This window comes from Borostomias antarcticus (genome assembly GCF_949987555.1).
Source record: "Borostomias antarcticus genome assembly, chromosome: 17".
NCBI classification, from domain to species: Eukaryota; Metazoa; Chordata; class Actinopteri; order Stomiiformes; family Stomiidae; genus Borostomias; species Borostomias antarcticus.
Genome location: NC_140250.1, coordinates 8,077,403 through 8,092,555, shown reverse-complemented (window position 1 = coordinate 8,092,555; position 15,153 = coordinate 8,077,403). Strand labels below are relative to the sequence as shown.

Genomic DNA, 15,153 nt, shown 5'->3' with positions numbered 1-15,153 from the left:
GGGGGTTAACTAGTCTAGGACTCTCATTGGCAGTCCTGGCTCCAGGTAGAGGAGAAACGATAAGGCCAGACTTGGGGGGAAGGAAATCTCCAATTCGCCCACCCCAGCACAGATTGGCTTTTTTCTGCCCCGAAGCCCGGCACTTTATCTCACTCCCCTCAGAATTGGAGCAACTCAATCGGGGGCCCTCAATGAGAGATATTACGACGGGGCCTATCGTTTTTGATGGGCAATTTTGTAAATTAGCATTGACACAATAACACTCATTCCCAAAAAAAGTTTGTGTGATGTCTTTGTGAATGTCATATGAACTTTGCATGGTAAGGGAGGGAATAGCTATCTATGGGGCTATGATTATGCCTTGGTGGGGTCTTTGTTCACCATTTGGGACTCAGGTGTTTGAGTGTTGGTAGAGAGGTTGTTGACCTTTTTTTCTCTCTCTGCCACAAAGTCAACAGTTAAAGTCAGGCTCAGGATAATGAACTCTTCCACCCTTGAACATGAGCTAAGGTCACAGAAGCTTAGAGCTTATATCCAGGGGTATAGTGGTAAAAACTATGAATTCTGTGATCAAGGTGTTGTTTTGCGCCCGGGTGTGTGTGTGTGGAAGGGGGGGGTGTGGCAGTGCACAGGGCGCCATAAAAGCTGTATCGTCAGAAAAATATATGGGTGACATCTCTCTGTTTGTCCTCTCTCTGCTCCTCCTCTCTCCTTATCCTCTCTGTTCCTCCTCTCTCTCTCCTCTCTGTCCCTCCTCTCTCTGTCTCTCCTCTGTTCATCCTCTCTCTCCTTGTCCTCTCTCTGTCTCTCCTCTGTCTGATCCTCCTCTTTCCTTGTCCTCTCTTTGTTCCTCCTCTCTCTGTTCCTCCTCTCTCTGTCATCTCTCTGTCCCTCCTCTCTTTGTCCTCTATCATTGTTTCCACTGTCCTTGTCCTCTGTTCCTCCTCTCTTGTTCTCTGCTCTGTTCCTCCTCTCCCTGTTCTATGTGCTTCCTGCATCAGTGCCTGCCTCACTCACCACTGTCTGCAAAACAAAGCTTAAAATAGAGAAAACACCATCTTATCAAGTATCAGCTAGCTAGCTATTGGCTAATTGTTGTGCCAGCAGGGTAAATTGACACAACAAAATGTTTATCTAGATAGTTAGCAATGGGTGACTGGGTAGTGGCCCTTCAGAACGGAGCCACAAGGGATTTGCTACGTCTTCAATCAGATTTCTGTGGAGTCCCTGAGATGTTACACTATGATTACTATTATTATAGTGACAACTCTGACCAAATTTCAGGACAGAACAAGACATGAATCAATTGTACAGCCAGGAAGCATGTTTACACATCGACTGTGAAGAAAAGTGCAGAAAAAATGCTACTGGGTTATTTTTTGGACTTCGTGAACGAGATTAACTGTCACTCAAAAATAGTTCTAGTTCTATTGGTTAGATTATATTCAACATTGCACTGTAGCCTACTGGGACATCAAAATGCTGTTAAGTGACAATGAAATGCAGTTGACATCGTGAATAGTGATTTTTTTTTTCTGAAATGCGTGTCATAACAATCCAAAGACATGTTCCTTTACATCTACTTTAAACAAAGGTTTTCCACGGATTTAGAATTTTTGAATGTTTATTTGCGAAGATATTGGGCTTTCTTTTATTTTCTACATATCAACTATATATCAGCTATACCTAGCTTGCTTGCAAACGGGGTTTGACCACAGTGTGTCAGTCGTGATGTACTCTAAATCCAGTTGCTACTGTAAGTAGCCTACTCCTCACTTGTTTGCTAGGTTATATGCTTGGCAGTCAATTAATCTTGTTGTTTGTCTACAAAATGCATGATGAATGCTTGCAAGATTGCTAGCCACTGTTGAGAATACTGAAAGATTGCAACCTAGCCGCCATTCAGTATCAGCAACAGCTAGGTACCTAGTGTAAATGAGACAACATAGCAAATATGTTTTGTGCATGTCTGGAAGCCAGCGCACCATAGAAAGCATTTGCCCGGTTGTCACTCCCTCCCTCCCTCCGTCCGTCGTGTTGTTGACCTGCAGTTCTATGTTGCCACCACAAGAGGCAGTGGTCCCAGCACACCAAAATAAAACCAGTTCCTCGGTGTAGTGGATAAAGCATCTGACTCCCATGCCAAAGGTCAGGGGTTCAAGCCCCAGTGTTTGGAGATGTTTTGTCACTGGATGTTATAGAAGTTATGTAAAAATGTGGTTACCTGGTGGTGCTATGTCAGTTATAGAATTTATGTGCAGTAATTGAACATTTGAAATACTTCTGTTTTGAAATTATACCTACAGTATAGGTGTCTCAGGAATTACTAGTATTATATATTAACTAGGCTATACTTTGCATGTATTTACCAGGTAAACGTTTAGTAATTGGGGGACTATCAAAGGAAGGGTTACCCAAAAATTTTTCAGAGTAAGTTAATTTAGCAATAGAAATCCATAAGCCTAGGGCCCATGTGCCTAGGATATAGACAATAAACTACCGGTGGAATGGTGGTGGAGCAATAGCGAGAGTGCTTCAGATTACTAGTGGACCGCTGTCCCTGACGCTAATAATCGGCCAGAGGTCCGCTTGCTATTCGATGTGCAAATGGCCAGGAACCCGTCAGCGGATTCGGCCGGAGGTTCGCCCGCAGATTCAGCCGGAGGTCCGCCAGCTCTTCCATCGGGGACCTGCTGTAGGTCCACTAGCCTTGTGTTATCTGGGTTTGTCCCTTTATCTTTGTCCAGAAACAGAAGTTGAGCCAATTGCAGCAAAATCGCTAATGTTACAGGAATCATCAGTGTAGCTGCTTTAGCCACTGACCGCTGCCATTAATGTTATGCTCTTATTGTTATTGTGCTGGATTAGCATTGGAAGCATTGGAGCTGATGTGTCCAGGTGACAAGACCTATCTTAATTTATCAGACATTATTTCATGTCATTTCAATTCACAGCTATTTCAGTGGCATGACTAGCTCCTGGACTACCAGTCCTGAACAGAAACAAGCCAGCCATGCACATAAGCCAAGCTGGACCTGGCCTGGTTGTGCTCACTTTCTGGTCGCGGTCTTTTGCTGGCATTGGCAGGGGGAGGCTATATCCATTTGAATCCTGTCACGTAGCTAACGCATAGCTATCTATAATGTTATAGCAAGCATGAGAGCCCGAAACAGCTCTGCCCACCTGCCACACAGACGACGTGATTGGTCACAGATACCGTAAATGCTGATAGTGCAGCGCAATTTTGAAAATACTATGATGCTAGAAAAACAATAGGCAACTCTTCACTCTAGGCAATTTTATTGCATAAACGCTATGTAGAGGTGGGTAAACGATATTCCATTAATGTAGGAGGTGCGCAAACGGCATTTATGTGCATTTAGCCTCCATTACAGCCCTGCTTATATCGTACCGGCTTAAGACAAAGCCAAAAAGTATTGCTGGTTTAATCCTACAGTTTTCATTGAGCACATTTGTAAGGATCAACGACCAAATACAAATCGGAATCGGAATCTTTTCTTCCTCAGACAATGTACGCCACCAGCCCCTACTCCGACCCTGTTGTGTCAGCTGACATCGACCCCCAGCCAATCATCGATGAGGAAGAGGGACTCATCTGGGTGGTGGGCCCTGTTCTCGCTGTCGTCTTCATCATTTGCATAGTCATCGCGATCCTTCTTTATAAGAGGTAAGAACAGGAGAGAGAACTTGCCCGCACGCACGCGCGCACACACACACACACACACACACACACACACACACACACACACACACACACTGGGATTAAAGTTCTCTGTTGCTATGACGGATTTCCATCAATTTGATTCCAAATTGCGACGGATTTTCTGTCAATTGGCTACCTAGTGTAATATGATTTGTAGAGGCATACAATCTATGTTGATGTCGGTATTAGGTATATAAATTATATATAATAGCCTGTATAGCCTACATTTGGCCTTTATTGGCTACAACTATGCGACAGTGACTTGCGCATGACGCATTGCACAGACACGGAGTCCTGCGAAGCCTGCCTACAGTAAACTTGATTGTTAATCTAACTGTTGTCCTTGAATCTTTACGCTTAAACATTAATATTTATAGGCTATAGGCTATAGCCTAGCCTACCCTCGTTTGGCCATAATAGCCTATTCTCGAATGGCTATCCGCTATGGCTGTGGGCTATATCCTCGCTGCAAGAGGATATAAAATCACTCTTCACTGACGGACCAGTAGCCTATGTCTACAAGGAATCGTGGGTTTTGGATCAGTTTATCGCCAAAATCGAGGATGTGGAATAGCTTACCTGAACTGCGAAGATGAGCTCGCTGACATCCAGGCTGATTGATTCACTGTCAAAGAAATAGGCTACTTCAAGGAACAAGGATTTAAGAAGTTTTGGAAGATTGACATTGGACCGCGCATCGCTCCAAGCCTCGACCAGGATCATACTCGCGTTTAGTACGACTTACCTCTCAGAAACGGCCTTCAGCACACTTGTTATAGGAATTAAATAAATAGGCTATGATAAATGCATAGCATTGCAAGTTGTGTGCTATATCAGCTAATAAAGGCATAAAAAGACAAATGTATAATTTTTCCGTAATAGCCAGTGGCGATTGTTCCTATAAGCCAGGGTAAGACTGGCTTACCCATACAAATCAGAATAAAACTTGGTTTTTGCTCCTTCTTTCAGTGAAGGAAGGCAAGGAAATTGACTTTCAGACTGTTTTTGACTTAAATGCGTCTTGTATTCTGCCATATCGCTACATTTTCATCCGTGCTTACTGTTTTGGTAGTGCTCCGTCTCCCCCTAAAGTCCTCGTGAAAATACAGTCCACGTTACGGTCCGTTCGTTGACAGCTGTCTTACTAGCTCGTCATTCACTTAACATTGTAAAAGGATTCCGGCTTACGGAAATCAAGACCAAGTGAAAAATGAACCAATCAAATTAGCCCACACATACAAACCGCGAAAAATTTCGTCATCAGTCGATATGTAACCTAATCTGTCATTTGTCAAAATGCTTAAAAGTGGCCGTAGGGTAAACCAGCTCTCGAAGTACTTACATTGGAATTCCCATTGACATTTTAACATCGGGATGGTTTATCCAATCAAAACTTGACTGTCCCGTCATTCACATCACCTGTCAATAATGTTACCCACTTTAGCTATCTAGCTACTTTCAGCATCAATGAACATGAAAAAAGGAGATCTTGAGAATTTGTTAAAAGTTGATTCCAAAATGAAGTGGATTAAACGCGTTTGGGTTACGATATAAGGTAGATCTTTTGTGATTAATTGCCAGTTGTTATGGCTGTGCATTTTGCTTTGCCTAGATTTAATCAGCACTCAAGAGCGTGAACTTTGCTTCCTGGAGCGGTGGGCTAATAGGCCTAGTACTCTAGTAGGCTAGTAGTAGCCTAAACACTGATTAGTGAAGTAGGGGAGTAGGCTATTGAGTGCTGTGCCCTAAGGGGGTGTATTTTATCGTCCTGTCATTTCTCTTCTTGGTGCTTGGCCATTGTCGTTTATTTAGTGTGTCCCTAAAAGCTTGGTTGTTTCGGCCTAAATATTGCCCTCTTATTCGCTCACCCTCAAATGATTGGCCTTTGTCGATGTGTTAAAAAACATCAGTAGCCTGGGCTACTGTAGTTTTCCTGCATGTTTTTACATCAAAAAATGCCACTGCTCAGCGCCCTTCTGGTGCCGTGAAACCTCCCATCAGGGCATGCTTTGAAAGCGCACCCCCCTGCGCGTGCATGCCTCAGTGGGGCTGCTTACCCGCTTCTAGGACCCACCAGACACTTCTGGTAATAGCCTATGGAAGGGGGGGGGGGTCAAATTCCATTATATACCAAAATATACAGTGGAGGTTAAAATAAGAATATGACTTGGCCTGAAAAAATTTCAGTCAGGAGATTTTTTTTTTTTTCTTTAATCCCTGCACACACACACACACACACACACACACAGTAGTAGATAAGGATGAAACTGATAGACTACTGGGCAACAGATAGTATAGGAAATTGCCAGTTTGGGAACCTTTCAGTGTCTAGCTGAGTACCTGGGACTGGAACTGATTAGCACTGATAAGATACTGTAAGGACAAGCGATGACGAGTATTACAATGTACCTGTAGCCGTACTTATTACACATGGCAAATAAACATTCTTTTCTATACACGCATCCACACACACACACACACACACACACTACACATGTATCATGTCAAACAGAAAGATAAATACAGACACTTGTACCCACGCCTGCAAACTCTCCCATGCATCTTGTCAAACATCATGTCAAACGAGCCCATTCAAACACTGTCACACAAACTGTCTACCCACCACACAGCCACAGTCCAAGAAAATCATAGACATATTTAGCACATGCTGTTCCCACACACGCACACCACACACGCACGCACACACACACACACGCACACACACGCACAATCCAAGCAGCCTTTCGTCTGAACTCCCGGCGGAAGCGAGCTGCTCTCTGTCACCGCTCATCAGTCAGGCGTGGGAGGACGAGTGTTAAGACTATCAGTGCATGTCAGTGCATGTGTGTGTGCGGCTTTAGACAGGGCCTTCTGGCCTTCCGCCGGCATCCCGTCCCTCCATCTCTCCCTCGCTCCCCCAGCAGAGGCGAGCCACGGTGACCCCTTGCTGCTCTGCATTCTCCCCTGAGGACAAAACGCTTTTCTGACGACCTCTCGCAGCTCTCCGCTAGAAGAACCACCTTCGGGTTATTGGGAGAATCTGGCGCTGTACAGTAACATGAAAAACACTGCAAAGCTTATTTAAAACGTTTGTTTTTCTGCTTTATGACAGTCATACAGCATGGAACAGGCATATTCACTGCTAACCTCTTTTACCATGCCCATGGGCACAGTCAGGTCAATTATCCACAAAAGTACATGTGAGTCTGATGCCCACAATGTTCCTCTGAATCTCCTTGCACGCAACCATTTATTGCTTGTGGGCTTGGGCTCATTGTTGAATATTGGACCAGGCAATGTCAGGGGCTCCCCAACAAACTAGCAGAGCACCTGAGGACCTGAAAACTAATGAGCAGGCCCTCGTAACTTCCTGATTGTGCCCGGTAGATTTACACCGCAGTTTACCAAGTCAATGTCACCTCCTGGCGTGTCGGGAACTTCCACGGTGCATATCCAGGAGATATTTCACTTGTCAAGATCAATTTCCATGTGAAGGCGCGGCGTGTCGTCGCCGCGCAGAGAACAAAGGACAACAGCGGCGTTGCCGTTGAGCGGGGGTGGGGGGGGGGGGGGGGGCGAGGTGATAACGGCAGCGGCATCGCTGATGAACTGTATAAATCAGTCACAGAACGTTGCACTCCGACACCTAGTCAGATATAGGCCAGATGCAGCTTTATGTTAATTTGAGCTGAAAGTCAAGGTTCCTGGTGTTGCATACCTTAAAATAGGTCTGGTGAACACAAAGGATAGTACCTCTTACAGGCTGTAAACCGTCTTTGTACAGGAAGTCAGGTCTGCATTCTCCCAATGCATCACCATGTATAGTGGTTTCACGTTGAAAGTCTTGCCATGATACAAATGTTATTCGGAGGGACAAATATGGGCACACTAATCTGAATGTCTGGAGCTGGATTCCAATGTTGGACAGGATGCCGTCACTCATCACTGTATTAGATGAAAGAAAAACCATACATCTTGAATTCTCCCGGGAAGCAACAAGCGCCACAGGCATACATAATGGAGAGTGGTTTCTGAAGAGCAACACTTCACTCGCAAAGTGAAACCAAGACATGGTTGCTATTGTCTCTTTTATAGTTAGAAAACAACATCACAGGCCTCTTCTAGTTAGAACACAACATTATTAAGGTTGAATGAATCTGTATAAGTCACAGTTTGTGGCGGGATAAGGTTGGTGGAAGCATTTTCGCAGGTTCATTGAGTCGTCCTGCCGTCTAACTTTCTGTCACATGTTCTTTCCTTGCTTACGAATGGAGCAGCAAACCAGACAGGTAAGATAAATGGGAAGTGGCACTGATGACACCATCATCACCATCTCAACCCAGTCCTCCCACCACCCGTCCCAAATCCACAGCAACCTGCCCTTGACTGTGGCCCCCATACCCTTTTATTCATTTAAGCCAGGATATACCTCCACCAAGTGTTTTCAAGCGTGTTTTACATTGGTGTCATATGCTCTCAATCCACATTGTATTCAATGTGTTATTTGTTTATATTACATTTGTATTGATTTTGTCATTACATCAAGAAATATGCAGTAGGCCTGCTACGGAAATGAGGAATATCCTGATGTGGTCCTCATCCTGGTATTCCCACACGGAATACGACCCCACAAAAAATAATCCATGTTCTCCACAGTAACATATGTACTGTAGGTTCATGTTTGATTAACATTAGGCTGTAAATTAAATACTTCAGTGCCATGAGATAAAGACATCGATCAACCTTTGTCCTATCAATGATGTGACTCTATCGACCTCTGGCAGAGATGAGTTTGGCCTAGTCGCGTACCCAGACCCGCAGTGGCTGCTCCAGCCCCTACCTCCACCTCTCTAACATCCTTTCCACATGTTTGTGAATTGGCCCTGGCGAAGCCAGGCTATCTGGCATTAATATGAAATGTCAGTGTATCCACCAATAGAAGATCTGTTTCCTCGACAGTATGACATCCCAACCAAACGTACACACTGGCCAGGAAAGCACTTTGTACCAGTACTGTAACTCTGATAGTGCTCTCATCCAGCTTCCCCTACATACATACAGTAGCTGCTCTAGACCGTTGCATTTTATTTTTGTTAAGTCCTTTCACAACTTAAGTTTTTCACAACTTGTTTGGTCCTCATCCTCTGTGTGTGATTACACATATTAGATCGCCTTTGCATGATTCACGGCATGCAGCTGCCTTTACATGTTCAAATGCATACGATTATGACGTCAAAGAACACACAATAGTTATTATTATTATTATTACTATTGACCGAGTCTCAATGCCAGACCGATGAGAGTTATTTCGATGATACACTGCGTACGCTATGCTAACTACATTAATGCATGCTGCAGATCTCTCTATGAGTCTGGGACACTTCATGTAAAAATCTGGTGCTCAAATCCTGGCAATTCAGGAATCCCAGTGAAACCAATCAGTAACAACTTTTTTTTACCTGGACTAGCATCTCTCATTGGCTGCTATGACCTGTCATTCTTTCAATTTTGAACCGTCGATACGCCCTCAGAACACAAGCTTGAGCGGCAAAGTGGCACAGACTCTATTATGTAGTATGCGGAGCGCAGCGATTCAACGTAATATTTGAGTCTGGAGAGAGACTATTATTGACCTAGCATGACCCACATTATCTGGTGTTGTCACAGAGCATCATATCATTAACTCATGCGGCCTTTTATGAAAGCATAATTTCTCTCCACGCCGCACACAAGTCAAAGGTTACACTATTTATCCTATCTGACTCGAGTGGATCAATGGTCAATTGTTTAGATCTGACATTAGTACAAAAATGTCAACAATGGTCACATACATACTGTATCTTTTGAGAGATGAAACATCATTGCACTGACTATTCTCACAGACATTTCCATGATTGCTGTGTTTGATGTATAGCTTTAGAATTAAAGATGCTTTTTAAGTTTTATTTTGTGATTTTTAAGTTATATTCGTACTGTGCATCTGGAAAGTACTCATACCCCTTCATTTTTTTCCACATTTAGTTATGTTACAAAAGTTTCAGCCTTATTGCAAAGATCTACCTAAAAAATCTACTCAAAATTCCCCAAAATGAGAAAGTGAAAAAAGGTTTTTAGAAATTTTTGCAAATGTGTTAAAAAAAAACATTTTTAAAATTAAATACCACATGTACATAAGTATTCACTTGATTTGGCACTCAAAATTAGCTAAGGTGCGTCCTGTCTCCACTCATCATCCTTGAGATGTTTCTACAACTTGATTGGAGTCCACCTGTGGTACATTGAGTTGAATGGACATGATTTGGAAAGACACACACCTGTCTATAAAGGGGTCCCACAGTTGACAGTGCATGTCAGTGCACAAACCAAGCCATGAAGTGAAAGGAATTATCTGTAGACCTCTGAGACAGGATTGTATTAAGGCACTGATCTGGAGAAAAAATGTCTGCACCATTGAAGGTCACAGAGAGCACAGTGGTCTCCATTCGTAAATGGAAGACTTTGAAACCACCAAAGTGGCTGGCCGGCCTATTACCCAAACTGAGTAATCGGGGGTGAAGGGCCTTGGTCAGGGAGATATCTTTAGTCTCTGAAGGTCACTATGACAGAGCTCCAGTATTCCTCTGTGGAGATGGGAGAAACTTCCAGGAGGACAGCCATCTCTGCAGCACTCCATCAATCAGGCCTTTATTTATAATGCCAGATGGAAGCTTCTCCTCAGCAAAAGTCACATGACAGCCTGCTTGGAGTTTGCAAAAAGGCACCTAAAGGACTTTCAGACCATGAAAAACCAGATTATCTGGGCTGCTGAAACCAAAATTGAACTCTTTGGAATAAGGCATAACAAAATGGGGAACAAGTGAAGGGGTATGAGTTATTTCCGGATGCACTAAAACATATCAATTCTATATTTCATTTCACACCTTTATTTTGACTTGTAAAAGCACTGAGGTTTCCCTAATTTTCAGGGTTGAAGAGTTCACAATAGACACAAACAGACAAATGCATACAAAATCAATTAAAAACAATCAAATTAATTGAAACAATTACATGAAGAAGAGCAAAGGTCCAGAGCCAGAGACTTAAACTCCATAAATGAAGGGAGTACCTCAAGCGTCAGAGTCAGTTGTAGGCTCTTCCACGTATGTGGGGCCTCATGAATAAAAGCAGACCTTCCATGTTCTGAATGCGCTCGTGGAACCTTAAAAACAATCCAGTCTCTTGCTCTAGTCTGGTAAGAGCCAAGGCTCCAGTCCAACAGAGATGAGATACATGATGGAAATCTACCAATAATTGCTTTGAAAATGAACAAATACCAGTGATGGCTGCGTCGTAATGAAAGAGATGACCAGCCTACCTTATCATAAAGGACACAGTGATGTGCATCATATCTATCACCAGTAACAAATCTAAGGGCGGAGTGGTAGACCGAATCTAGGGACCTCAGGATTGCAGCAGAGGCATGCCTATAGATTGTATCACCATAGTCCAATACCGATAAAAACACTGCCTTAACAACTCTCTTCCTACAGAGATATATAAACTGTCAGTTTATTGAAGACTAATAGGTACGGTACAAGGCGACTTCACTTTGCAACACTCAACAAACAAAAATGGCTGACGTAGCAGTAATGCTCCATCCCATTGTTTTCTTCAGGAAAAGAGCAGAGTCCGAAGCAAGGAAAGGAAGTCTGCCCAACAACAAGGAGATGCCGTCCCATCACCCCACTGACCCCGTCGAGCTCCGACGCCTCAACTTCCAAACACCTGGTGAGGACTCAGACCCCCACACCCAGCTTCCCTTTCCCTCACCGGAAGCACATCAGAGAGAAACTTTCCAGTTTCGTGAACTGAATGAGATGGGATTGAGATACCTATTCATATTATTATTAAGGGCCTAGCTTGTGTGTTAAGGGTAAGAGGAAAACCACGCCTGATTATTCAAGATTTAGATTCAGAATTCACGCATGTTCTGGCAAGGTTCTGTTTCAGTCAGACTTTCTTTTTTTTTAAGTTACTACAAGTTGCTCCGTAGAAACTTCCAGAATACTATGGATGCGTTGGGTCAGCGTTGGAAAGGTGTGCTACAAAATGGACAGGTGGCATAGAGCACACACACAGGGGTCAAAAGTGATACATCCCTCCCAGGAGGGCTCGTGAGGTGTGGAGGTGAGGGACAGAACTGCTTGCCTGACGTTTCCTTAAAAGTTAGCATCCCCCAGCGCGTCCGGGGTCATCTAGGTCTCTGAGAACAATGTCCTGCTGACGTTGAGCGCTGCCGGTGTGCTTGGATGACATTGTTACACGTGGAAGTCATGGACTGTCAGGTGGACATGGCTGTCAGGTGAAGATCCAGGAAGTTCTGCGTTCTATGGCGCGGCCGGACGGTGGAGGAAGACAAGTCCGGTAGCGCACGCTGCCATCCCGTTGATCTGTTCGGGGGGCGGAGATCGGCGGGTCACGCCTCGGCTGCCTCTTCACGTGGTAGTTTGTTGGCCAAGGGAAAAGCTAAAAGACGTGAGTCGCAGTCCATTTGTCTCGGAGAGCCGATGCGTATATTCCCCTCCCTCCGAGCGAAAGAGATACGCTCAAGCGGCGTCCGAGTCCCTCTGGCAGTGACTGCGGAGGGGACAGGTGTTTGGGGACGGCTGGCAACGCCGCAACATCAAAGCCATATTTCTCAGGTCAGCTGGTATGAAACGACAATATCCCTGCAGGCTTGTTCTTTGGAAAGATAATGCATATTTATGAAAACTCTCCAATGACATTCAAGCCACTATGGATGATTCCAACTTGGCAGAGGGGTATATATACTACGCCGCCATGCACGATAGCAGCCCACTACATTTTCATTTTGAAACGGCAACCACACTCTCACATTTCAAAACCCCTCTCCAGCAAACGTTATTAGTCCCACGTTACACACTTTCGGCTAAATGGCCTCCGCAGGTCCCTCTCGTTCCCTCTCAAAGCGCTGAAAAGGCTCCAAAACATCTCTGTCTCCCATTCTGGCAATCTCTTCTCAAACGACGCCCACGGAAGGCTCCATTAGACGGCCCCTCGTACGCCACCCCGTGCTCTCTCCCTCCATTCCCATCACCTCGTCGCTTCTCGCTGCACATTTTCATCTTGAGGAGGCTTGATGTTTTGCTGCGCCCCGTGGCGAACGGCGGTTTCATTGTCGCCCGCCTCACGAGATGGATCTTGAGTGCCAGGGGCCGATCTTGTCCGTCTCTATGAGACGTAGGAGCGGGGGAGGGAGAGAGAGGGAGAGAGAGAGGGAAGGAGAGAAAGAGAGAGGGGGGGGAGGAGAGAGAGGGAGAGAGAGTGAGGCTCCGCTTTTCCCATTAGCTAATGCCCACTTATGATACCGGCGTAGATGAAAGGCCACAGGAGAGACGCGCGTCTCTCCTCCCGGCGAGAGTGGTGAAAATCAGCAGCCCCACGGACACCCCTCTTATGAAAACTCGGCTCTGCGGAAAAATCGCGGGAGCACTTTGTTGACGCCGTCGCTATATGACCCCCCCCCCCGTGGTCCCAGAGCGTGCCCTGAGTTGATGTTTTGCTCCTCCGCTGCTTACGACGTTGTCCCACACCTAAGCTGCCCTTAGCACTTGGCGGTGCACGCCTTTATCCCATCTGGAGTTACTCTTCTTTACCCTCTACTTTGTGTGAGCAAGGTGGAACTTCCTGCTGCGGACAGGGCATGTGCAGTATACTCTACGCCCGGTCGGCATTCCCGACCAATCCGAATGCCAGCTAGGATTGCGTGATTGCCTGACCCCAGGGTTGTACTGTCTTCAGAGTTGTCCATACTGTCCAAGTGTTTGTTACTTTCCCCTATCTGTAGAACTCAAACCCGCATGGCGGCGTACGCTAGCTTGTAGCATGTCAAATGTGTGTTACTAACTGATCTGTGTGACATTTAGATGGCATTTAGTCATGCGGTCTGTAACTGTAGCACTTACCGCACCCCTATGTGACTGTTCCTACCCCTTGTTTTTGGAAGAAAAAAAAAAAAAAGTAGTCATCACATTCCTGCGACGTCTGCAACCCTCTTTATTTACACCGCCGTTTCCTTCACAGGTTCAGGTGCCCCTGGTTACCCCAGTAGCCTCCATTCGTCAAGTTAGTTGGTCTTGTTTATGCATTTGACATAACCTTTCTTTGTTTTTTGGCTTTTGATTTTAATTTGTTTCCTCTCTCCTCCTTTTTCTGCTTAGCCTTGTTGTTCTGTCTCAACCCCCATCTAACCCCTCCCCATGGTATTTACCGTGTGTCATAACATCACAGGAGGCGGAGTTTGAAATGACCCCCCCCCTAGTAACATGTCATCACTCAAAGCAGACGACAACATCTGGCCTAACTGTTTTAATTTTTTATTATTTTTTAATTTCCTAGTTTGTCTGTCTGTCTGTGTCTTTGTTTGTGTCCTTCGCCATGCTAACTTCCCACCGCCGCTTTTGGTGTCAATAACGGTCTCTCTCTCGTGATAGGGAGGGTCACAGTGGGGGAAGGGTGCTCGATGACCTCTCATTGGCTTCCGTCTCCATATCTCCTCTATGAAGCATGCCCACTGCTTTGAGTGACCAAACTAGCCCTAACAAAAGATCCACTTCTCCATCCCCTGTTACACACACATGCTGCTTTCTAATGATTCACTGTTGGCTCGTAGCTGGACGACGCCTCCCCCTCGCTCCTGGTGACTGACCTCCGGTGTGTTTTCTACAACAGGCATGGCCAGCCACCCGCCTATTCCCATCCTGGACCTGGCCGACCACCTGGAGCGCTTGAAAGCAAATGACAACCTCAAGTTCTCTCAGGAATATGAGGTAATTATGAATCTTAATTGATTAACTTCACCAGCTATGCCCCTACTGTTTGGATGATTTAGCGGTGTAAGAAACGGTGGTGCCAGACTAAGCTGTTGGCTTGTTAGCACAGTATGTCACACTCAAACAAAGTATGTCCGTGAATGAGACAGTTACTGGATAGCCTCTAAAGTCCATGCCATTGTCCGCGGTGTTCAGCACTGTGTCCACAACCCCCAAGCAAGCCCCTTGTGGTGACCTTTTCCTGGAACCCTTAATCCTGTCATTACAAATGTGTCTTGCCCATGCCATCCGTACAGCGGTCCAGGAACGCCAGCCCGATGCGGCAGCTGGCATTGGAACGAGAGGGGTGGGGAGGTGGGATCATGATCTCTTCCCATGGAGAACCTGTTCACCAGCCGTGTACAGAGGTCCCAAATCTGCCCAGGCAGAGTGAAAATAAAACATTTACCCAGCCTGATTGTGAGAGCGCAGCCCACACCGGTATCTGACTGGCATTCATTTTGCCATTTAATACGGCCGTTTGGGAAAAAGGTCATTGTCTCGCCAAACGCGGTGTAATCTCATTAACTGGGATGAGGTGATGCGGCTGCAGGGATC

At 45.4% G+C, this 15,153-nt stretch overlaps 1 protein-coding gene across 4 annotated transcripts in view; it reads left to right on the top strand.

Annotated features, from left to right (window-relative positions):
* Positions 1–15,153, top strand: part of LOC311320015 (receptor-type tyrosine-protein phosphatase delta-like) — a gene marked incomplete at both ends in the record, with an annotated part of 124,398 nt that overhangs the window by 84,250 nt on the left and 24,995 nt on the right. For 2 of the 4 annotated variants that reach the window (XM_084451651.1, XM_084451652.1), the window contains 3 exons: positions 3,528–3,688; positions 11,379–11,491; positions 14,456–14,553. In XM_084451651.1, the coding sequence (XP_084307777.1) occupies positions 3,528–3,688; positions 11,379–11,491; positions 14,456–14,553 (372 nt within the window). Of the gene's footprint in view, positions 1–3,527; positions 3,689–8,001; positions 8,014–11,378; positions 11,492–13,807; positions 13,850–14,455; positions 14,554–15,153 lie in introns of all 4 variants that reach the window. The other 2 variants (XM_084451650.1, XM_084451649.1) reach the window with 2 other exon arrangements.